Consider the following 26,619-nt stretch of genomic DNA (forward strand, 5'->3'; position numbering starts at 1 on the left):
TATCAATTTACCTAAATAATCTAATATTGGACATTTAGGTTATTTCTAATTTCCAAGTACCCTATCATTTTTAAAAACTGCTAGTTTATGAAAGAATTTGTATTTCACTGTTGTTCATGCTTTAAAGGCTATTGGATGAAAAATGCTAAGTGACCATCTGTCTTCCCTTTTTGTGAATTGCCCATTAATCTACTTTATTTATTTTCTATTGGGCTATTAAGATTTTTTTAAATCCTATTTTGCAACTGATCTTACTATAATAAAGACATTAATCCTCTCATAGGTATAAATATTTCTCCATTTTCCTTTCAATCTTGTTAATTTTTTCAAGTCTTGGTTTTTGCCAGAATTTAAGTTTTTATGTACTTGGATTTATCAAATTTGTTCCCCTGACTTATAACTTTGTTCTTATACTTAGAAAAGCCTTATCTTCAGAGATAAGAATATATTCATATTTTATTATAGCTTTATAATCTCTAATATCCATATATATGTGTATATATGTATTAGACACCATATATACATTATACACTTACACTCTGTATATGTGTGTACCTATATACACATACATATATACAATATCCCTTCAACTCCATCCCCCACTCTTCTCACTTTCCAGAGTCTTATTTCAAGCACTAATCGACTGTCACTGGAGCCACTGCCCCCTTCCATTCTCAGTAGCTTACTATCCATCCTTCACATCACTACAGCAGTAACCTCTTCAAAACCGGAAATCTGAATATATCTGTCTTGCTTAAAATCCTTTTAACTGGAAGACTCTGAAAAGTTAGTTGTTATGGTAGTGGCAGAGTTTCTGAATGTCTCTGAATTCTTCCGTGTGTGTGTGTGTGTGTGTGTGTGTGTGTGTGTGAATATGCATGCAGAAAAGACTTCACAAGCAGGCCTGGGCCGCCTATCCTTAGCAAGTCCTACTTTTCATGGTTGGTCCTTGGTTGCTGCCTGGGAACTGGGATTTGGGGAAGTTCCCACTCCTCTAATTGTAAGAGTGGCTCACTATGCCTAAACTGTGTAAAAGATATAGTCTGTGGCTGAACCATGGCTGAACACCTGCTCTCCTTCTGGTAGTCTGAAAGTTTATATATGGCAGACAGAAGGTGCCTCCATAACCAGCCTCACTAAAAACCCTGTCCGAGTCTCTAACGAGCTTCCTTGTAGACAGTGTTTCATATATGTTGTAACACTTTTGATGCTAGAGAAATTAAGGACATTTTCTCCACAGTGAGAGGACACTTGGAAGCTCATATCTGGTATACTCAGGACTTCACCCAGTGTACCTTTTCCCTTTGCCAATTCAGTTTTATACTTCACTGTAATAAATCCTAGCCCATGTGTATGATTATATGTTGAGTCCTGTGAGTCCTCCTAGTAAATCATCACACCTGTTCTTGGGGATCTCCAGCACAGTGAGTGTGAGTGTTTGAGAGTGTGTGTGTGTGTGTGTGTGTGTGTGTGTGTTACAGACAAATAGCAACCTAGACAGCAAAACTAAAATCCCATGAACATTTACAACAAAACTAGACTATCAGGAATCCCCATGAGCCCCAAAATACATGCTAGTAAGTCAATTAGCAGCCACAAGTCCTTCACAGTATTAGTGTCTGTGCAAAAGGAAGCAGAAGGAAATAACAGATCTGAGAACGGGAAAAGCCCCAAATCACCCCACATTTCAAAAAAAGCATGGTGACAAATCTGACAGCATCAGCTGAAACCAGGAAAATCCAGGGCATTGTAGGACTACACAGTGGTGTGCAGAAAGGTCTGAAGAGCCAGAGCAGTTTAACCGCAATGAACTCCCCAAAGTGGCAAGCCAAGCGCCCTCCCAGGTCAGGGCACCACATTAAGGAGAGACACTATTAGGAATGGAAGCTAACCTGAATAGGATGGCGTCAACAGAGCTGAAGGAGAGCAAAAGTTCACATATAAGTGAGTGAGTTAAACCAAAGCCAGACAACCTCAGAAAACAGGCTGCCATTAAAAAGAAAAAAAACACTGAAAACAAGAGGGAGCTCTATAAAGCTAGAAAAGATACCCTGAACCCCATTCCTGTGTAGAAGTCTGGGGAAACTAACTTAGCAGATAAAACCCATACAAAGTTATCATGAGAAGAGAGAGAATGAGAAAGGCATTCTCAAGAAATGACCAAAAGTGTTGGGAGCTATTTGAACTTACGAAACTTCCTGGTGAAGGTACAGCAAGTTTGCACAGTCTCTTGCCCCCAGATAGCTCCCAAAATCTACCTTCTTGAAACTTTTCATTTCTGCTTGGGCACCAAACCTCAGAGTACTTTGCTGATTAGTGTCAGGAGCAGCCTGTCCCCCTGTCCTGTCCCTGAGGTATGATTGCACCTGGTCAGGGAAAGGATGAGTAAGCTAGATACACCTTAATGCAACATACAATTTTCCCCTAAGCAATTAACTGATAGCTGACTACCTTCTGGGCCTGAACGCCTTTGTGATAGTCACTACTGCAATAAAATGTATCAATCATCTTTGGGACTGTGAGAGCAGGCATTAAGTCTCCTGAGAACCTGTTTCTCTGGAAACTTTCTCTTAGGGTTATAAACAGCCTAATGACCCTTACTCATAAAAAACTGACCTTTACTAAACAATGCTGTTTGCCTCTTAAAGGTCGCTTCCTTAAGGCTAGAACGGAGGTTTTGTAAAAAAAAAAATACCTATGACAACATGAGTGCCTCTAGCTAAGTTTTTTATGACAATCATTACTACTAGAATTGTAACTTCTGCAGAAACCATGTCCTGGAAAATTGTAAAACTTATCTATGAGAAATCATTTACTGCTCTTTCTGGTCCTTGTACCTTTTGCCATAAATAAAGCTTGAGAACCAGCCAGGGCAGAGATGCCTGCCAGAATGGTGGAGACACCTGCCAGGTGGGCAGGGGTGCCCGTCTGGTGACCAGAATGAAACTCAAGGCTCTCTCAGTCTCTCTCACCTACACCGTCATCCTTCAGGGGAACCCTGGACCTGCTGGAGCTGGACTCCAGCATAAAAGGAAAATAAAATGATACAAGACATTAAAAAAAAAACCCAATATAAATCAGAATTAGAAGACTTAGAAATGAGATGTTAAAACTTGGGAAAGAATTAGAAATTTTTAAAGTCTCTTCAAAAATGAAGGCTAATTTAAAAGGAACACAAGAATGATTAAACACAACAGATAATACCTTAAGGACAGATTAAAAGGAAAGAATTTTTGAAAAAGAAAAACAAGGAAAAAGTTAAAATGATTTGAAAATAATAAATCACTAAAGAAGATCTAACAAAAAACCTAAACATAATGAAAATGACAAATTACTAAAAGCTGTAACTCAAGAAAACTTTCCTGAAAGATCTGAAATATTAAATGAGCACACCATGTCCCTATGAATAGCAATACAGAACAATCAACACCAAGATATAGTCTAATAAAATTACAGGACTTTTTTTTTTTTCTTAATGCTTATTTTTTTTAAAGAAAGAGCTAGAGGGGAAAGGGGAGAGAGACGGGGGACAGAAGATAGGACCGCTGACAGCAGACAGCAGCCCAATGCAGGGCTCGAACCCACAAATCGTGAGATCATGACCTGAGCCAGAGTCGGATGCTTAACAGACTGAGACACCTAGGTACCCTGTAAAATGACTGGACTTTAAAGAAAAAAAAATGCTTTGGACATCTAGGGAAAAAGAACAAGTGACTTATAAGGAAACACTACTAAAATTATCATTAGACATCTGAGACCAAAACTGATGGGAGTAACACACTCAAGTCCCTCAAGAAAAAAATGTGAGCCTACTTCTGAGTTACACTGAATGAGAATTTGTTACCTCAGAGAAAAAGTAAAAAACAGAAAACATATACTTATGGAAATAATATTAATAAATATATGGTGCTCATTGTGATTATAAAATTTTGGAAAATATCTAAAATACAGGAATGTTTAGATAAACTGTGGCATTTGAACTTGGGCTATTATGGAGCCATTACAAAATTACAGTTATGAAGACTTGTAAAATGAGAATACTCGAGATGGAACACTACTGAGCAAAAGGCAGAAAACAAGATGGGACTGACAGAATGACTCTAGGTATGGAAGGAAGACAGAGCTGCACACAGTAACACTGCAAGAAAGCACTCTTCCTATTAAGAAAAATTTGGAAGAGAAATATAGAAAAAAATAGCCTTTAAGTATATATATTAAAGATATAAATCAGGAGTTTATTTTATGCCAACATGACAATTATAAAACTGCTCAAAGAACATACTATACGGGCTAGGTAAACATATACAAATACTAATCAAATACTTCAAGGACATATTATCATGCAAACTTTGTATATCAATGCTCCTATGGAACATTAAGGAGACCACTATTCTAAATAGAAAGCTCTGTGGTCAAACTCTGAGTGGCTAAATTCAGGTGTAATTATAAAGAAACAAGTTAACCAATTAAAATTAAACATATTCTTGACAAAAATATTATTTTAAGTGTCACTAGTAATTATTTATATTTACCATACTGGATTCAAACAGGTTTACTAAAACTTAAAAAATCTACAACGAAAATATTAAAAATCACACTGAATAAAATTTAACATATACTGAAATACATTATATTTAAAATCTCATGAAAAGCTTGCTGCATTTAAAGATCACTTTTGGGGTGAGCACTGGGTACTGTATGTAAGGGACGAATCATGGGAATCTACTCCAGAAACCAAGAGCACACTGCGTACACTGTATGTTAGCTAACTTGACAATAAATTGTGTTTAGGAAAAAAAAATCATTTTTGAATCTAAGGAATCAATAAAACAGATCCACTTTGTAACTACTTTGAAAAGGACTGCAGTTTGTGAAAGGCGACACAGGTTAACAGACTGCAGAACCTGAGTCTCTCTGAGCCTACTGAAGAGCAACATGCAATTGTAAGCGAGCAGGCCCGGGAGCAGGCAGCCCGGTGGAGGCAGGGAGGCTGCCCACATAAAACTAAGAGCTTCAGTTCAGCTCAGACACTTCAAAGTTAAGATCTAAATATAGGTAATCTCATTTCTGATATGAAATTCAGTGTACTGCAGATTCAGTGACACTCCGTGGTTGTCACTTTTGCTAAGAAATCAATTTGCTAATCTTTAAAGATTATCCTGATTGTTCATAGAAACATAAATTTTAAATTTTAATCATCAGATGTGCCCTATCAACTATTTTTCTCAATAAGCTAGACTCTGCCTATAGTAAAACTGGTCAACACAGAAATTGGGCTGAGCAACAGTATATGATTTGAATTATATCAATTTTCTGACAGATTTAAAACTTTTATGAACATTGTTTAAAATTTAAGAGATGAATATTTAATATTTTTGAAATCTTAAATGAATTCTGAGAACTCTAAGAAAAAAACTTCTAAATGTATGCTCAAGTAGCAAGCTATTCTAGTCACCAATAGATAAAGTATGCCATAACAGAATCATTTGAGGGAAAAAAATCACTCCAAAGATTTCAATTACGATGCCTGTATAAGGGAAACATAAGTATGCAGAATCACGAAAGCTGTAACTTTCTTCACTAAGAAAACCAGAACTGCACAGTTACAAACACAGGGACTGACTGGTATTGCCTAGCCCATGCACTCAGTTTTAAAGGTATTGAGGAAAATGAAGTAATATAGCATACAAAAATATTTAAACAAAAATACACAAACACTTGTTCCGGGGAAAGGGGAAAAAATAAATTGCTCCAGTTCAATTTCTTTCTTTAAAGCTCTCCTTTTTCTCAGTCTAAAATACAAAGCATAATTACTGAGGGCAAGTTACAACTGGCAAATTAGCAGGTGTTTTGAGGGAATCCATTAAACCCAAAGATATTCACACCCGTTTGGGAAAGTAACTCACAAAAGTTATTTTAATGGTTTAATATGATTATTCACTAAAAGCTCACAAAGTTCACTGATCTTTACCCAAACATTAGGAACTATGCTAAACACATTCAGCATCTCATTTAGTCCTTAAAATAAACTAACAAAAACATAGCTCTACTGAAAGTATATTCTCATTTTCACTGCACAGATAACGGAAAGGAGGCTTGAGAATTCAGTAACTTGCCAGGATTCAGACAGCTAGCTCTCCAAATAAATGTGGGACCTGACATCCAGAACTACACCAAAAGATCTTATAGAGATGCCAGCCTGTGCTAGCAGGAAGCAGGAGGGACATGAAAATCTCAGGAGACCTGGCACAAGAGATAAGCCTAGAGCTTTACTGTTTTCCTCAACAAGAAGATAATTTAAATTCAGTTTTACTATGCAACTAATCAGTGAAAATCCTTTGAAAATCAACAATACAACGATCTGTCACCTAGAATTTTGAAGTATCTGTAAAGTGACAAGAGAATACTGCAAAGTCTCCAGAAGTTTTGTATTCTCAAACCTTTATATATTCAGCTGTTCTTGAGCTAGAGATTCCAAAGGAAGCAGGCTACCACTCTTGAAGAGTAGATCTTCAAAATACTAAGTTCCAAGTCTTATAATCTCATTTGTAAAATGAGAACAACATGTATCTCACAAGTGAGTAGCAAAGATTAAATGAAAAAAACAATATAAAGCAATAATCACAGTGCCTGAAACACAATAAACTGTAGTCAGGATTCTATGAAGGTGATAACCTCTGCCTGGAATGCTCTCCAAACCCTCTACCACCGGCACTCACTGCAGAGCTACCACACAGCCTTTGCCATACATAATGCTGACATAATTACATTTCCGTATGGAAAGCTAAACCCTGTATCTCATACCATACACAAAAATTAATTTGAAATGGGCGATAATAGATACAAATTGGAAAAGTAAAACAATAAAGCTTTATCTAAAAGAAAACAAAGGACACTATTTTAAGACCTTGGGGCAAACAAGATTTTTTCAAGAGGACACAAAAAGTAGCATCCATAAAAAGAAAGTGATATACTAGAGTACATTTCATTAAATTTAAGAACTTCTACTCATTCAAAAGAAAATTTTTAAAGTTCATTTATTTATTTTGAGAGAGTGAGTAGGAGACTGAGTGCGCACAAGTAGGGGAAGGGCAGAGAAAGAGGGAGAGAGAGGGAATCTCAAGCAGGCTCCACAGTCAGCACAAAGCCAGATGTGGGGCTCGCACCCAGGAACTAGGAGATCATGACATGAGTCAAAATCAAGAGTTGGATGCTTAACTGACTGAGCCACCCAGATGCCCCTCTGTTCATTTTTTACAGAGGCGTTAGTGTTAAAAGGCCAGCTGTAGGCTGAAAGAAGATATATGCAACATGCTTATCCATAAAATTGCTTCATCCAAAATATATAATAAACTATAAATCTATTAGAAAAAACAGAAGTAACAAAATACAAAAAGGAGGAACAGAGTTAACAGTGACGTCACAGAAAAAGGCACATGAAAATACCCTCAACTTTTTTTTTTTTTTTTTTTGAGAGAGAGAGAGACAGCGTGAGCAGGGGAGGGTCAGAGAGAGAGGGAGACACAGAATCTGAAGACAGGCTCCGGGCTCTGAGCTAGCTGTCAGCACAGAGTCCGACGCAGGGCTTGAACCCACAAACCATGAGATCATGACCTGAGCCGAAGTTGGACGCTTAATCAACTGAGCCACCCAGGCACCCCAAAATACACTCAACTTACTTAACACAGAGAAATGCCAATTAAAACCACAATGAGATACCATCACACAACCATCAAAATTATTAAAATTAATAAGAAACAATACTTGGTATTAGCAAAAAAATGGAGCAACTGAATCTCGCAAACAGCACTGGTGGAAGCATAAAATGGCACAAGGACTTTAGAAAATCCTTTCGCATTTTTTAATAAAGTAAAACATGATGCCTACACTATGACTTCACAAGCCCATTTCTGATTATTTACTCAAGAGAAATGGAAACATATGTCCAAAAAAAAAGACATATACAATAATATTCACAGAAGATTTACTGTAATAGCTAAAAACTAAAAACAATTCTCATGTCCATCAACAAACTGCAGCATATCCATGTAACGGAAAAACACACAGCAGTAAAACAGTATAAAGTACTATTCCATTCAACAAAGCAAACATATTGAAGACTAAAAGAAACCAGACACATCCAGTTGTTTTAAGAAATATGATGTCATACCTGGAAAGGGTTAAGAGGGAGTCTTCTGATGTGCCAGAAATGTTCTATACCTTGATCCTGGTAGGTATACACAGGTGTATGTATATATAAACATTCATCAAGCTGTATCCTTAAGATGTATGTACTTACTGTGTAAGTTATATCTCAATTTTAGAAATTTAAATAATTTACATGGAATAAAGCCAAGAGCAGTAACTAACCTAATGTTTTCAGACTATTCCTTCATGTCTGGTTTTAATTTAAAAAAAAAAAAAAAAACCTCTCTAGTAAGATATAATAAAAACTGAAATATAAGAATATACAGGGTAAGGTATCTGACCTTTTGTTACTAATGAGTCAACCTAGAATTTATACAGTTGAATGTTTCATGCTTCTAATATACCAAAAATTGAAAAAAAGGAGAGAAAAAAAACCCAATTTCCTTAAGAAGCAAGACATTTGAACATTAAGATGTTTTTCACACTAGTACCCATGTCTATGGACTTAAGTTTTTGTCTCCATCATCAAAATATAAATAACTAAAAAGAGAATCACAAAAACAAAATATTACTTCCAGCTTTTATGAAAATATTAATGCAGTCTATGTGGCAAATCACTTATCTGCATCCATAAAAGGCAGAAAATTAAATTACCTCTAAAGGCTTTCCTTCAGTTCAAGGTTTCTAGGATTCTGACATTCAACTAATCAAAAACTCTGATTAGCAACCTAAATGCCTTCCAAAATAAAAGCCGAATCTTTCACCTGGCATCCGAAGTTCCACATGAACATGATTCTATACTTACCTTTCCAATAAATCTGACATTGGCCCTATAAAAGAACCTACGTGCCTTCCTCCGTCCTTGTTTTTGTTCATTGATTTCCTCCTTATATTCCTAAAATATTCTTCTCCTAAAGTTCTATATTAGCTTTTTAAAATATTTGTTATCTGCAAATCCATTCACATATTTATGGAGGACCTTTTCCATATGAAGTACAAAATTGGATAATGTTTGAGGACAAAGAAACAAGACATGGTTCCAATTATAACATGGGAATGTACAGAGCTAACCCTAATATAAATCAGAATCAAGTTAATGGCAGTCAATTTATGGTATCGTAAAAACAAAACAAAATGAAAATCATTTAAGCATTAGACACAGCTGAAATCCTCTCTCCTTCAATTTTCCCTATTTTATTCCCAGATAATTTTCTCTCACTATTCTGAATCACCATAAGATTGTTTTATATCAATCACCTACAATATCATCTATATTTTTTTATCTCTTTTATTCCCCAATACATAAGAAATTTGAGAAAAATCTTTCTGTATTTTTAATATCCATTAAATTTTCTTTAAATGCTAAATACATATCATTCAAATAATGATTTCAAAAGCTGCTTTTCAAAAGTGAAGAGCTCCCATATTTTATCTAATAACAGTTAGGGAAAAAGTGATCACAAGAAAAAGTAAGGATTAAAAGAGATTGCACCTCACTAGAAATTTCTGTAGAGAATTTCATGGAAGGTTAGCCAAGAGTTAGATTTTTTTGAGTAACTGAATTTATCCTTTTATGAATTTTACATATAATTATTTTATTCTTTTATGAATTTTACATATAATTATTTTTATAAGGAAAAATATTTTAATTGACTAATTTTCCTTCATAAAGTTTCCCTAAATACTCCTGTACTAACCCGTAATACCTAAGTAAGTTTGGTCCTCTAACTACCAAGTACTTAACATGAAAAACAATGTTCAATTTACCCTGTGCCTCAACACACTCCATTACCCATGCCCACCAAACAGCATTTGTGAACACACATATCATCTTACAGTTAATACAGTTTGAAGTATGAAATGCTTCTATAACTGTGATGTCATAGCAAGATTAATATCCACGTTTCAGATGTGACCTACCAACAGCTGTTTGTATTTTGTTATGTAGTTCTGTTCTAGGAGCATGTGACTACTGAATGGCATAACTGAATGCACATAAGCAAGATAATCTAGCATGAATTACCTTGTTATTTGAACATTTTAAACAACTAGCTTTAAGTTTTTCAAGCAAGTTAGATGCAAATTTTAAATAATTTTAAACACTTAAAATTCAGGGGACCTGGTTGGCTCAGACGGTTAAGCATCCAACCTTGGCTAAGGTCATAATCTCACGGGTCATGAGTTCGAGCCCCTGTATTGGGTTCACTGTTGTCAGCACAGAGCCAGCCTCGGTTCCTCTGTCTCTCTCTGCCCCTGCCCTGCTCATGCTCTCTCTCTCAAAAATAAATAAAACATGGAAAACATTTTTAATTGAAAATTCATTACCTCATGTAATATAATTTAAAATCTATCTTATCAACTCTGTTTGGAATAAACCCATACTGTACCTGGTTACTACCATGGCCAAAAGGAGTACTAGATAAATTTGTGGTTACACTGTGCAAAATAATTTCACCACTGAGAGATCCAGAAGCAATGTAGCAATCATTCCAATTATAGGTAACACAAGTTACTTCATCTTTATGATCCTGAAAAAAACAAATGAAAGTTAAGTACACTGCCACATAACCTTCACACCGCACATCTTCATGCTCTTGTAAATTTCATTTTTTTTATACAATAGTACGTACGTTGGGGCCCAGTAGGCCAAAAAACCTCCCACATAGCAACCGTCGACGGCACTGCTGAGGGGTGCACAGGAGAACCTATATTAAGTGACGGTTGATGGCTATGCCTCTGGGGCGCAGGAGAATTATTTGGGAAGCTGCAGAACAAGTCGAAAGACTGTGAAACAACATTTGGCCTCCTGGGCTGCACATGTGGCTTCTGTTTATCTTCTCTATGATTTTCTCGTTGCTTTGCAAAAGCAAAAAAGGTATATACCTTTACGTTTTGAATCAACTTGGGTCAGTTAGTGACACCAGCTTTCCCTAACATTATTTCTGTTCCCAGCTCATTGCCTGCTGTTGGGAGCAAACACAATCCTCTAAAATTAACTTTTTGGATAATAAGTGTCTTGCCCAGACATAACTCCTAAAGGGCCTTGAAGAAAAGAAGATTCTTTGAGAGACAGACTCCCTCATTCCTGGTTTTTTTTTTTTTTTTTTTACTTCTGTTCTCATGGCTGTTCTCTCTTCTGTGATAAAAAATGATACTTCCCAGAACATGTTTTTACTCTTTCAAGGACCATAAACCATGTAATCATTAAAGAAAAACTGTAATCACCTATGGTATATAAGACTGACTTTCTTAGTAAAGTGTGGCTTTACCACCATTCACGTTGTCTTCTTTCTTATAGATACTGCGCCGACACCAACTCCCTACTCAGGGACCTTTCGACTGGGGTGCGTGGGCTGGTCTCCCACATACATATTTGTGAATCTAATATTTTGCTTTAACATTTTCCTCAAATAACCTAAAAATATTACTCAAATGAGTAGGAAACTATCTGAACAACATCAAGTCGTCTCAAGGAACAGAAATGTAGTTTTTATGACTGCAATAATGACCATGCACTCTGAAACAAGAGACAAAAGGGAAGGTAATCTTCTAGATAGCTTTATGTCTCCCTTCCACTAACAAGTAACAATCACAGCAAGTTGACTTTTATGAGAGTCCCTGGCCTTGAGAGAATCACTGTTTAATCAAGAAGACAAGAAGACTGGACATTTGAATTAACATGAAAATGGTAGAAGGAATGCTAAATGAATAGTAGAGGCAAAGTGTCCTAGGAAAGAGAAAAAGGCATCACCATTACCATCACCATCACGGTGACCTGAGTTGACAGAGGAAACTTTGTGGAAGACATAAAGCTAGAGTTCCACCTTAAGGAAAAAATTAACCCTAAGCAGGGAAAGGAGAAAGAAACCAGAAATGCAAAATGCAAGATAGCAAAAACAAAAGCCCCAAAGCCAGAATGAGAAAGGGGTGGTTGGCAGCAGCTGTTTCCATGTGCTGAATACCTACTAATACTGGGAACTTTATGAATTATTATTCATCCTTAGAAGAATCCTAGGAGGCAAGGTCACTTTTCTTATTTTATGGATGAGTTAACTACAAGAGGCACGGAAAGGTTAAGAAACCTGTGCAAGCTCACATAACTACTAAGTGGCAGACCCAGGATTCAACTCCAGGTCAAACCTCAAAGCCTATTTTCTTCTTGGTATACTAGGCCATCTCCAAAATCCAAAGGGGAATCCACTTGGAGGAAATAAAACTGGTTTTAAATACACTGAGTTCACAAACACTATATTTTCCAAAACCAAATTAGAGCTATCTAGTGGGCACAGAGAAAAGTGAAAGAGTTAGGAGTAGTTTTTAAGAGTTTGCCATTTATATTAATAATAGAAACAAACTTTTGTATCTAATAATTAGATTAATGTAACATTAAGAATAGTAGCTATAATATTCCACCTATAATCCAGTTTTTTCAAATGGCCCCCCTGCATGTCTGGAGATATCTTTACATTTTATTTCTTTCCTAAATCAAAGAAAAAATTGTTACCCAAAGGAAAAAAATGTCTGATGAAAAGAAAAAAAGAGAGTGGACATTTAGTGCCTGTTCCCACTTGGAAAATTAAGAACTTGGGGTCCAATACAATTTCTATGACTTTATAAAGAGGCAGGGTCTTTCCTATTTTAACTGTGGAAAATAAGTCATTCTGTAAATCTTCAGTAAGCACCTACCTAGTGCTAAAAATTGTGCAACCAGGGAGAGCACCACAGAGAAGAGAGCCCAAGGTGAAAGATAAGATTTCCTACTATCACAATTAGTCAAATACTTTTAACTGAATGAATAAAAAAATGAAGTACCCTAAGAGTTGCACATAATGAGGAGAAAACCATCTGGAATAATTGGGAAAACTGTGGAAGGAAAAGCAAGTAGAACTTTCATGGAGTAGGAGTTAAAGGCGTAAGTGATGCTCCTACAATGAGTGAGAATACATGAAAAAACTGGCCATAGGCGTCTAATCTGTTTTCAATTCTGTAAAATATCCTCTGCTCATAGTAGGCGTACCTCCTCTAAATAGGTGAAATTCAATTCTTTCATAATTTACAACATTAAACAATGGATAATATCGAGTTTGCATCTCATCTTTGTCATTGCTAATTGTTTGACACTGAGTTCTTTAACTTCTCTGAGACTGAGCTCCACCACAGGTACACGACCTGTTTTACAGAATTCTTGAGACACAAGAATAAACGTATATTAAGCACAGTGGTTGGTATATTGAAGACCTCAATAAAAGTTAGCTATTCTCATTTTGGCAACTTTTGAATTATCCTTAATTCTCTTCAAAGTTTAGCTAATATCTAAAATAATGAACTGACAAAGGTAATATTTTAAGTGGCAATTACAGGATTATATTTCAATTATTCTAAGAGAAAATCATTCTTCTGTAAACAACTTCTCTAGTAAGAATTAACTCAATGACATTTGGCATGAACAAATAATGATGCCTTGTATTGGCTTCAAAATAATCTGAGGCTGATATTATATAATAATCTAATTAGAGAGAAGATAAGGGCACAGATAAAATAATATTGGCCATGAGCTGATCATCATTGAAGTCTGACGTTAAATGTGTGTGCCTCTGCATGTGTGTGTACACATATCAATGTTCAGAATTTTTCATATTAAAAGTTTTTAAAAAACATATTAAAATGAAACATAACTTTAAAGATGAGTTTCCAAGGGGTGCCTGGGGGACTCAGTCAGTTAAGCATTCTGACTTGGTTTGAGTCATGATCTCATGGTCTGTGAGTTTAAGCCCCACAACAGGCTCTGTGCTGACAGCTCAGGACCTGGAGCCTGCTTCTGATTCTGTTGTCTCCCTCTGCCCGTCCCCTGCTCATGCTCATGTTCTGTCTTTCCCAAAAGTAAATAAACATTAAAAAAATTTTTTTAAACAAACAAAAAAGATGAGTTTCCAAATATTAAAAGTACACAACAGTGAAAAGCAGAATTCCAAAACAATCATAACCCAGAAGCTTCGATGTGATATTTTTATTTTGTGAAACTGCAAAAAGCTAACCATTTAAAGAAACCTTAATTATAAATAGTAAATTATTTTAGAAAATATTCCATTACCAAGATGAAAACACATACAAACAAAAATAACACAAACAGCAGCAATCATACATAGTAGAGAACTAAGAAGCCGAATCCCAACTCTAATTACTAGACCAATTACTGCCATCTGAAAACCACTCTCATTTTTTTTAGAGGTAAAGAAAGATCTCTCATGACAACAACTCGTACTTAAGAAAAAAATGAAGGAAGTGGTTCACTCAAAAAGGAGTAGACTAAGTGAAAACTAAGGGAAAAGTTTTAAACACCAATAATATGCATTGGTGACATATGGAGATAAAAGTAGACAAAAAAATTTTTTCTAACCAGCATCTTTATTTTCCCTAACAAATCTCACTTCGATTCTGAAGCTTCTTATTTTTATCATAAAAGCTCAAAATTAGAAGTGTGGTAACTACTTTAAACATAAGATACTCATTACTATAAGGATTTTTAAAAAACAAGTTGCTTACCTTAAGAGAGCGATGAACTCTTTTTGATTTTAAATCCCAAATATTAACAGTGTTATTTAGGCCTCCGCTTACCAAATACATAGATGTGGAATTTAAGCTGACACATGTCTGCTTTTGCTATTAAAGAAAAAACATGTTACCTTAATTTAACAGAGCCCAGAGCTGACTTTCAATTCCCATCCAACACTTAGTAAGTACTTTATAAACATTTGTTGAATTAAATATGATAAACAAGTGAAGACTTCTCCTAAAGATTCACCTCTCATCATCTTCCATATGCATCCCACAGCTTGTAATAAGTTCAAAAGGGCTTCCAGGAAATCAACCCGACTCGTGTTCTCTTCCACAGAACAGGGGGGACAGAGGAAGCTTAAGGAACATCAGCAGGTCCTGACCTCCCATCAGGGCTTAACTGCCCTTACTATTTCCCTCACTAAAATCTACTCTTGCACTTCCAGAGAATATATTTAATGAGGACCAACCCACAGCTCATAAAACACTAAACCTAGAATAAACTTTAAGAACGTCTAGACCCCTCATTTTACAAATAGGGAAAGTTTATAGAAGTCAAAATACGTGCCCCCAAGTCTCCCCCTACGGAGCCCAAGTCTCAAACATCAGGTCATTAGAACCTGACTCTACAGTCTTCCTCACATCTGTAAACACACCATCCACTAAGTTTCTCAATATAAAAGTCGAGAATTAACCCTTGATTCCTTTACTCCTTCCCTGTCATCTACAGGAAGTTCCTTAAATTCCAACACAAACATAAACCCCTCAGAGACCCCCTCTTTATCTACTGCTGCCACCAGCACACTAATCTGAACCCGCAGAACAGCAGCATCCTCCTAACTGGCACCCCACTTCCAACCCTACTCCCCTACATTCTATGCTCCACAAGTAGGATGACCTTTAAAAAATGCAAATCAGATCATGACTCTCCCACTTAACAAGTTTTTATGGCTTCCAATCAGCCCTAGAGTAAATTCCAAACTCATTAACCCGCCTTTCAATGCCCTCTTCATCTGATCCCTTCCTACCTCATCTCATCATTTCCCTCCTCACCCACTAGTTCTCCAGCCACACTCCCCTTCTTCTAGTACTTAAACGTAACAGCTCTGTATTGGCTTCAAGGCTGCCACACAACTATTCTTACCTAAAAAGCTAAGTTCCCCAAACCTTGGTTGGCTGAATGACTTCTTCTGGTCAACAGACAGCAACTTTAATGCTACCTCTTCAGGAGACCTCCCTTGTCTCCTAATGTAACTTGCTATCTCAATTTCTTAATACAATCTAACACAACTTACCACTATCTGGGTATTGTTGGGTAGTTTATTGTCTGTCTCCCCCCAGAATGTCAGTTTCATTAGCACAAAGCCCATTTCCATGCCCAATAAATATTTATGGCAGAAACAGCTAAAAATACAGAGGTCATCAAGTTTCTCTCACTATGAGTATGGGCATCATCTACCTGGACGTGCCACCAGTAACTACGCTACAAGTAAAACACAATGTCGCATATTATTTTTCCTATTTAACCTTCAGATACACTACAGTAACAATTGTTCTCACCTCTAGTTGCATGTTTTGGGGAAAAATTAAAGAAATGAATTCCAAGGAGGACATTTTATTACTTAAAAGTTAAAAGGCAAACTATGTAGGTTTAGGTAAGTCATCTCACCATCTCACCTTCCTAAGCTTAGGTTCCTTCATCTGAGAAGTGAGAGGTGAGGATAAGAGCTATCGTTCTTACCTTAAGAGTCCATGCATCTGAAAATCACCCCATGCTCAGAAAAGCGTTTCTTTTTTTTTTTTAATTCCAATATAGTGTTACATTAGTTCCAGGTATACAGTATAGTAATTGAAAAATGCTGCCCATTACTTAGAGCTCATCACAATTAAGTGTACTTTTAATCCTCTTCGAGAGCACTGGATTCTTAAAAGGGTGCAGATACCCCCTTCCCCTCCCCCAAGGTTTCTTCCAGTTCTGAAATTTCTGACCAAGAGTCAAAATTACTAACACATATAAAAATATCAGGAGCACATTACATCAGTATTTCAGTATAGTTGCTATTAATTCCTTTATAGACACCATTCTAGGAAATGACTTTGGTCTAAACAGTCTAGTAAGATATAGAATCTGGTTATCACCTCAAAACAGAACAGTTTGCTAAGAGCTTTCCAAATAACTGTTAAAGAAAATAGGTTAAGAGGGGCACCTGGGTGGCTCAGTCGGTTGAGCGTCCAACCTCGGCTCAGGTCATGATCTCACCACTTGTGGGTTCGAGCCCTGCAACGGGCTCTGTGCTGACAGCTCAGAGCCTGGAGCCTGCTTTGCATTCTGTAAATTCCCCTCTCTCTGCCCCTCCCATGCTCTGTCTCTCTCTGTTTCTCAATAATAAATTTAAAAATATTTTTTAAAAAAACAGAGAAGAATGGTGTCCATCAAAGATCAATGTATTAGGAGTTTAATCATCAAAAACAATTCAAATTACTAAGGACTCAGAACAAAACCTATGTTTTTAACTGGCTTACCCTGATGATAGAAGATCTTTTTTATGTTGATGCATTATTAATGTAGCTAATGAACTTAAATAATTAATGAAAATTGATTGATTATAAGAATCCTGTACCCTAAGACACAAGCAATGGGAGAAGTTTTTAAAATCTAAAATAAAATCTGGTCAAATGTCTAGGTTATACAATAGTCTATCATATTCATTATAATACTATTAATACCAATTTGTTTACTCCAGTGAGATGAAATAAAAGGAAATGAATATAAATTTAAAGTTCTGCTCTAAAATTTATGTTAAAGTAAGTATGACAGAATCTTATTTTCCCAAGTAGTGACGGTCTAATACCTCAAATGGCACACAAGTAACAGGACTTGAGTCCTACAAAGCAAAGATTATCAGCACACTAACATGTTACTAGAAATTACTAATAAATGCTAACAAATCAATGTTTGCAAAATATTATTATAAACAAATTAAATCAAAGCAGTTTCAAGTTTTAAGAAATAACCTCACCTTCCATCCACCTGTATTCTGTCATTTCTTAAATGTAGGAAAGGGAACTCTAGCAACTGATATGGAATATTCACAAAATCCTTACAACTGTGTTACATTTGTGAACATCATCTGTTATTCTCATATTTGACAATGACAACAACTACAACAACACAGTTCCCAAGCTGTTCTAAGGCATAATGCATAGAAGTAGCACAATATATACTGTGGTTGACAGGGAACCTTAAATTGTTTTGATGTTGACATTCAATTCAACAAATGCATGTTGACACGTTTGACAGTATCTAAAGATCCAAATATGACTAAGATGTTCTGCCTGCTCTTGAAGAGACCAGTTTGCCTTTTATTGACCAGGGATGTTCTCTGCCTCAATTTTACTTAACTGAATTTGAATAGGCAGTGTGTCTCAAATATCATATCTACCCTTAGCAGACATTCCATGCCCCAGCCTCCAACATCTGTGGGCTGGAATCGATGCTTGGGTCAATTCCCAAGAAAGGAATGGATAGAAACCTAAAGTCCTTTTTAAATTAGAGCTCGTATTCCATCGTTTCCTGTGTTCTTTGTAAATGGGCTACCTTTCCTATTCCAGTGTGTAAAGTTATGGCAGTTCATTATGGTTTGTGACCTACTATGAAAATTGTGAAACTTAAATTAAGAAGAGGCTACCAACTACTTGCACTTCTTTATTTAAACCTATTTTTAAAAAAACAGCTTTCAAGGAGTGTGTGTGACTAACAATGAAGACACCATCATTATTCTGAATCAGAGGGATTAATCTACAAAACAAGAAACAATATGCAATGAGAACTTCACTTAAATGCACTGGGACCAAAGCTCAGTTTGACAAAGCCATTCTGTTCTAGGAGAGCTTGGGGAGACTCAGGCAGGCCCCTTGGTCCCATTAGGACAGAAGCTATAGCAGAAACTACCTTCACATAGGGGGCCTTAGCTGATGGTTCTGAGCTCAACGTCAGTAAAGATGGGGATACATCGCTGGACTCTTAGGGTCAAATCCACCTGCTAACCTAGCTAGGGGTTGGGCTTCAAAAAGGCAGCAGTACCAAGGAATCTCCCACAGAGAGATGGAGAAAGTGAGTGACTCATTGAAAAAATCTAAGTCTTCATTGCTCCCCTTGGATCTGCTATTATCTTACCTAAAGATGTTTCAGTACCAATTTCCTCTTCAAGTGTTATTATATTATTTTGAGCTTAGGTTAAGAATAATACTTTTGGGGTGCCTGGGTGGCTTAGTTGGTTAAGCATCCAGCTTCAGCTCAGGTCATGATCTCACGGTTCGTGGGTTCAAGCCCCACGTTGGACTCTGTGCTGACAGCTAGCTCAGAGCCTCAAACCTGCTTCAGATTCTTTGTCCCCATCTCTCTGACCCTCCCCTGCTTGCACTGCCTCTCTCTGTCTCTCAAAAATAAATTTAAAAAAATTTTAAAAATAATACTTTTAAACACCTCTATATTTAGTTGCAAGCACCATAAGCAGCAGTTACCACCCAAGTAGAATTAACATTTTTAATAAAAGGCTTTAAAAAAATCACTTACCCCTTCACCAAGCTCTAAAAGTGGAACAGGTTTACATTTGCAACTTGAAACAACAATTTTGTCACCACTGGAAGAGGCTGTCACTAGAAAGTTATCTACATGAAGAGTTATGGAGCATCAAACAATCCATGAGCATCTCTAGCACTAGTCTATTATTGTAAGAATCATTATGATAAAAGCAAGTGCACTAACCTACAACAAGCAAGTGGATATAGCTGATACACCAGCTTTCAAAAATGGCTCAGGTTACTAATTACTAAGACTAATTCTCTTTACCACTACCGCAGGGAAGAGCTATCCTTTCTGGCTTTGCTATTACTTGAAAGCTATTTTACCCAAGTGAAATACTACTCCATTTTCAAAGAATAGGCCAGAAGGTCTAATTTTATCCTTCAAGAATGAGATCATGATAAAAGCAACATCAGCAAATATTAATCAGCCTTTTCATCTATACACACCATTCCAGACAGTTATTTATTATTAACACAGTGCTTGGTACCAATTTAATCTAGGAAGCAAACATCCACATTAGTCTTCTGTTCCTCCACTAAAACTACAAAGCCTGATATATTCTTAGAACTGGAGTTTTTATGATAGAATGTTTCAATCTTAAAAATATTAACAATAAACAGAACAGTAAATATAGCAAATATAAATAAATGTGGTTAAATAGCTGAGCCTGTGAATTTATGCCATGGACGAGTTAAATTTTAAAATAATTTAAAATTAAATTTTAAATAAATTTAACTTAAAGTTATATTACCTTATTTTACAGAAATTATATGGAGAACAATCAGTAAACACATACCAATGTAAATTAAGCATTTTTAAATTAAAATGATTAAACGCAACATACTCAAGAACAAGAGTCTAATTTTGAGAGTCATAACAAGTTAAAATATCAGAAGTTTAAATCTATGCTTTTTAACAAGTGAAGTCTTAACTGCCTTATTTTTGGATGGTTTGCATAACATTCATATATTTCACGAACAGACCATGGATTGTGATTTTATTATGATACACGATTCAAAAAAAATCATTCCTACTTAGATATTACAGCACTGAGAGAAACAAATCATTTCCCTTTCCTTGGCTTCATCCTCTACTTACTGATACTTTTCTCCTTAGAATACAGAAAAGAAAGGCCTGAACAAAGATAGTACGAAAGGGTAATCTACTCACAAGATCATAACCTGAGCCAAGTCAGACACTTAACCAACTGAACCACCCAGGCGCCCGCTGCAACTAAAGCTTCTGATGGCAGGAACCATATCGGTTTGCTCAGTGCCTGAAAAATACTAGGAGCTTAATTAATTTTCAGTGGTTGAATGAATGAGGAGCCAAGGCTGCATTAGGATTTTCATGATCCCTGGGTACTTTTTGCTTTCATTGGCTACTTCCTCCACAGAATATATTTCAAATTATGTTTGATAACTATGTTGGTAGACAGTTGAACATAATCCAAGGTGGAAAATATTTTCGGTTGCTCTGATTTGAAATAAACTAAACACTTTATGAACTCCAAAAAAAAAGAAAGAAAGAAAAAATAAAAGGGTAATCTACTTCTTTTATTTCTCTTGTAGCTTCTGAAGTCAGGAGAAAGTGAGGAACATTACCTAAGAGGGCCAAAAGAACTCAGTTCCCTGACACCTCACCCTTAATCCTGTTCCTGGAATCCAGGCTAAGCCTGGCTTGGTTAGCTGAGCCTGGGAAGTACCTGTTCTTCGGTAACTAACCTCCAAGGACAAGATCAAGGCCTCATTAGAAATAAGACTATATACAAAAGTTTCGTGTATGTATCAACCTGTACAAGAAAACTATACAGAAATAAGAGCAGGTTCCAAAAGTCATACCACACTACCTCATAATCACATCCATTTTGTTGAAAACATTAAGTGGTTTAATAGCAGATGCCAACTTCTAAAAAAAACTCCTTGGTGGGGCGCCTTGGGTGGCTCAGTTGGCTAAGCATCAGGCTTCAGCTCAGGTCATGATCTCATGGTTCATGGGTTCGAGCCCCACATCAGGCTCTGTGCTGACAGCTAGCTCAGAGCCTGGAGCCTGCTTCAGATTCTGTGTCTCCCTCTCTCTCTGACCCTCCCCTGCTCACGCTGTCTATCTCTGTCTCTCAAAAATAAATTAAAAACATTAAAAAAATTTTTTAATAAAAAAATTCCTTGGAATAAAAATTAACCTCAAATATTAAATCTTACCAAGAACTTCTACTTTTTTCTTATAGAGTAAATAACAGAGAAATTAAGCTCCACACAAAATAAAAACCTAATAATAGAAGCAGCTTCACATATTTGTCACTCTCTTTAAAACATTCTTCCCCCATGGGGCACCTGGGTGGCTCAGTCGGAGTAAACATGACTTCGGTTCAGGTCATGATCTCATGGTTTGTGAGTTCGAGCCCTGCGTCTGGCTTTGTGCTGACAGCTCGAAGCCTGGAGCCTGCTTCAGATTCTGTGTGTCCCCCTCTCTGCCCCTTGCATGCTCATGCTCCGTCTCTCTCTGTCTTTCAATAATAAATAAATGTTAAAAAAATAAATAAATAAAATGTAAAAATAATACATATAAAACGTTAAAAAAATTTGTAACATAAAATATTCCCCCCCATTACACATCTGGAAAGCCCTTCAAAAATGTACACCTTTGGGGCGCCTGGGTGGCTCAGTCGGTTAAGTGTCTGGCTTCAGCTCAGGTCAGATCTCACGGTTCGTGGGTTCTGTGCTGACTGCTAGCTCAGAGCCTGGAGCCTGCTTCCGATTCTGTATCTCCCTCTCTCTCTGACCCTCCCCTGCTCGCACTCTCTCTATCTCTCAAAAATAAATAAAAAGCATTAAAAAAAATGTTTTTTAAATGTACTCCTTTGCCATGAGTTTCATTAATAGTAATTTATTTTCCTACTTTAATACAAAATCAAGGAATGAAAAAGAGGTAAATTGAATTCATTAAAAAGTCATCACTTTTGTTACATATTTGCAAGAACAATTAGGTTGGGCATGAAAACTTGTTTTGTTCATAAATCAGTTATATTTTAAAGTTTTGATATTTTTACTTTTATCAGCAAACAGAATATGAGTACTTTGATATTGATAAGACATACATTAAACTTAATTTGTTTAGGAGATAGTCTGTGAGTCACGCAAAAGAATGACAACGTCTAGCATACCAAGTTTATAGAACATGTTCACAGCACTTTGTTTACAGCAGTGGTTCTACCGAGGGCTACCTGCACTGGTGAGTAACGGCCAGGAAGGCTTCTAAACACCCCACCAGGCACCCAACAGCCCCCAAAACAAAGAATTATCTAGCCCAAAATGTCAAAAGTGCAAGGTTGAGAAATTCTGATTTCTAAGCTTCATTCCCTTATTTTTCTTATCCACACTTTGGAGCTTACTAAGACAGGGAGGGAGTAAATCAGAAATGTAGAAAAACTTAGGAAAATCCAATCTAGACAATTTCTCTGAGAAACTGGGCTATTTTCATCATAGAAAAGAAGAGAAATAGAAGAGCATTCTCAGTAAGATGAGGATAAGTGGAAAAGTTTTGATTTGTATTTTAAATTTAATTTTGCTTCTGCCTTTGAGTTTGGTCTTTAATTTGCAGACTAGATCCATAAATATCCAAATGTAGATGCAAAAACTCATTCCAAACCTTTCAGAAGTTTTCCCACCATTACCTACCTTATTCCATTTGGGTTCAATGACAAACTGTTGATGAGGAAACTAAGTCTATGGTCTGGATCTAGTAGCATATATATATATACACACACACACATTCATATGATGTATTATTAAACTCCTATTTTTCTGTATCTATCTAGCTTTCATAGCTATCAAAATATATTTATTATTGGTCACATGCAAAAGTTTCATTGATACTAGTTATTTAGCCTAACAAAAAGTGTTTTTTGTTGGTTTTATTTTTAAAGGATACTATTGCTGCTCCAACACACTGAGCTGATTCCGTGTGGTGATGTGTGTGGGTTAAATTTATCCACCAATGTCACAGATGGAGCATCCCATATTTTAACATCATCTCCAGATGAGGCAAATCTGAGGTTTTCCTGCATGACTGCACCTGCAAATAGTTTTAAAACAATATACTTAAAAAACAATTAAGGATAGGTTAAAAAAAAAAAAAGTTAAAATGAAGGATCTACTCTAAACCCAGTGGCTCTACTTGTCCACTTTTGTTCCAGACTGGGTGCTCACCACCAAGCAGCTGGAACGATCCTTCTAAAATCACATTCTCTCGCTCGAGCCTTCCAATGGTTCTCCATAGCAATTATGAGGAGATCCAACCTCTTCGATAAGCCTTGTATGACCCGGCCCTGGTGTCACACTCCTACCCCTCTTCCCCAGCGCTGCCTAACTCCCTGGCCTTCTTTCTTGCCTCGGTCTTTCCACTTGCTGCCCCCTCTCCCTGGAATGCTCTTTCCCCAGATTTCCCATGGTCTTCTCCTTCACCTCACTCTAGTCGGAGCTCAAATGTCTCCTCAGAAAGGCCTTCCCTGGCCACCATGGCTGAAGCAGCCCCATACCAGTTGCCCAGTATGCAGTTTAATCTTTTTCCATGGCATTTTCTGCCATTTGCAACTTATTTGTTCTCACAATCATGTCTGCCTCTCCTGACTTGAACAATAATCTTGAAAAGGGACTTTGTCTTGTTTATTATCAGTCTTGAAATGTTCCTGGCACACAGTACGTACTCAATAAACAACTGCTGGATAGAACCTCCTAAATTGAGGCGCCTGGGTGGCTCAATCGGTTAAGAACCCTACTCTTGATTTCAGCTCAGGTCATAATCTCATAGTCTTGACACTGGATCCCAAGGTGGGCTCTCTGCTGGGCATGGAACTTGTTTAAAATTCTCTCTCCAAGGGCACCTGGGCGGCTCAGTCGGTCAAGCATCCAACTTTGGCTCAGGTGATGATCAGTTTGTGACTTTGAGCCGTGTCGGGCTCTGACAGAGCCTGGAGCCTGCTTTGGATTCTGTGTCTCCCTCTCTCTGTACTTCCTCCGCTTGCACTCTCTCAAAACTAAACATTAAAAAAAAAAATTTAATTCTCTTTAAAGACTAAATTTATTAAAGATTCTCTCTCTCCCTTTTTGCCCCTCCTCTGCACATACCCATATGCACTCTTTCTCCCTCTCTCAAAAAATAGAAATCCCTAAATCTTTTAAAAATTTGTAATAAACTGTAGCACCCCTGCATGTCAAAATCCAGACTTCAGTTTTTCCAAATAACTCCAAAATTAGCAAATACAGCCAAGAGAGATGTCTAAGTCCCTAAACCAATAATACTTGGGCTACAATGCCCCCACTCACATTGTTTATTCACAGTATGTAATTCAAACATAATTCAGACAAAGTAATTTCATAAACCAAGGCAACCTAAAAGAAGGCAAAGGAGCTGCCTTAGGCAAATGCTTTAAGATCAAGTAGTAATGCATAACGAGTCAGAAAAAATACCCTCAAAAATACATGGAAGAAGAGGGAAAGGAAGGGGGCCTAGAAATGTACCCTCTACACCTTCCCGGTGTGGACAGTGTAAGAGTACAGCGCTGTATTAGTGATGTCACAGACAGGCTCCCAAGTCATCAACAAAGCATCAGGTCTATGTCCAGCATATCCTATTTTAGAGGCCAAGTGAAAGGTATAATAAATTACAGGGCCCTTTAGACCAAAAAAAATGTTTTTAATGTGTTTATAAAAAGACTAAAACTTCTGTTAACTAGAAAAGTCACTTCTGTGGTTCATTATGCTTCATTCATTGGATAAAATATAGGGCTACTAAAATCCTTCAGCCGTCTGTTGAAATGCGACAGTGTTTGGATTTGGCGCTTTGACATGTAACATGTGTTGGTTCCCTACTCGAGGTACAATCCAGTGCTGGGAAGGCAATCTCTTAAACCCAGGAAACGCAAATGGAAAACGCCTTTACCATAATCTTCCACCATTCGTGGTGAGCCCGTGTGATGTAGTGTGGGAAGAGCACTTAAACCAGGCTTCTGAAAAAGTGGGTTCAAAGGATCTGTCCCAAAGTTAGAGGACAGTGCCTTTGGCAGAGTCACTTAATGTGTTTCTTTCTCTTCAAGTGCAGCGGGGAAGGAGCCCATGTGCCCGCCCACCTCAAGTCTTCTGGGAACTGAGCACTTAACTCTAAGGGGGAGGCATTAAATTACACCAGCCTCCCAAAGAGAGCTGTCAAGACACAAGGCGGCAAAGGGCAGCCAATCCCGGATTTAGGGACAATGGCTACGTGAAAAAAGACAAAATCCACTACAACACTTAGCTTAAACAAATAAAAGTTCTTCAACTTTCATTCACCCAAAGTGCATTCTATTTGCAGAACTTGCTCAACTGCGGTTACCTTATAAAATGCACTGGAGTCGTACTGGAGGTTTACAAAAGCGGGAGGCGGCCGGTGTTGAAGAGGCAAACTTTCCGGGGGCAGCACATCCCTCAGAGCCGCCACCAACCTACCCCAGCCGCCCAGGCCACCTCTCGGGCCGAGCCAGGGACGGTCGCCGACCGAGGTGCGCGCCCCCGGCCCGAGGCTCCCAGGCACTTCCGCGCCAAACCCGCCGCCGCGCCCCCGCCCGACGACTGTCCGGAGCACCGGACCGGCCCGGGGGCGCGCAGCCTGGGAAGCTCCACCCACCCCTGAGGTGGCAGGAGGGAGGACGGGGTTCGGCGGTGTGCGGGGACGCGGCGGGGAGAACCCACGCTGACCCCAAGCCCTACAGAACCTCACCTCTCAGCCGCAGCACACCGGGGGCCACGGCGCGGCCCTCTCCGGCGCTGGGCTTCCGGCTCCCGCCCGGACTGTTAAACTTAGGCGACCGGAAGTCCCGCCTTCAAGTGGTGTCATGCGGAGAAGAGAAGGGGTGGCTAGGCTTGGCGGGGCGGGGCCAGGGGCGGTGCTCGGTCTCCAGTCTGGGTAGCTACCCCAGCTCCGGGGCGGGAACTGCGGGCGTGGGCGGCTCCTTGCACGCCCCAGCGAGGAAGGCGCTCGGCACCTTTGTGGTTCATTTGTTCGCTGACAGCCCGCTGTGTGCCAGGCACTAGGCTAGACTCGGTGCGCGGTTTTGGGTTTAGCCTGCGAGTACAGGGGTTGGGCGAACACTCGTCCCTGGCCTCAAAGAGCTTACAGTTCACTGTAGGAGGCGACATGAATACATAATTACATACTTAATAGATACATTCTTATTAAAAGAAACGTGAAACTGTGACAGTTGCTTCAAAGGAAAGCCTTTGTTAAGATGAACGAAACGTGTGAAAGAGAAATGAACATGGATATGGGTTTTGGAAAGGCTTCCTTAAAAAGGA

The 26,619-nt window shown here is 37.9% G+C and overlaps 1 protein-coding gene across 3 annotated transcripts in view; it reads right to left on the reverse strand.

Moving 5' to 3' along the window:
* Positions 1–26,113, reverse strand: part of NEDD1 (NEDD1 gamma-tubulin ring complex targeting factor) — a 53,267-nt gene extending 27,154 nt beyond the window's left edge. For 2 of the 3 annotated variants that reach the window (XM_029954777.1, XM_029954775.1), the window contains exons 1-5: positions 26,045–26,113; positions 23,222–23,365; positions 19,280–19,374; positions 14,692–14,808; positions 10,536–10,676 (exon numbers count right to left, since the gene is read on the reverse strand). In XM_029954777.1, the coding sequence (XP_029810637.1) occupies positions 10,536–10,676; positions 14,692–14,808; positions 19,280–19,374; positions 23,222–23,357 (489 nt within the window). In that variant the 5' untranslated portion in view covers positions 23,358–23,365; positions 26,045–26,113. Of the gene's footprint in view, positions 1–10,535; positions 10,677–14,691; positions 14,809–19,279; positions 19,375–23,221; positions 23,366–25,660; positions 25,913–26,044 lie in introns of those variants that run through there. The other variant, XM_029954776.1, reaches the window with a different exon arrangement.
* Between the last annotated feature and the right edge of the window lie 506 nt (positions 26,114–26,619).

Source organism: Suricata suricatta, chromosome 10 (genome assembly GCF_006229205.1).
Source record: "Suricata suricatta isolate VVHF042 chromosome 10, meerkat_22Aug2017_6uvM2_HiC, whole genome shotgun sequence".
Taxonomy (NCBI): Eukaryota; Metazoa; Chordata; class Mammalia; order Carnivora; family Herpestidae; genus Suricata; species Suricata suricatta.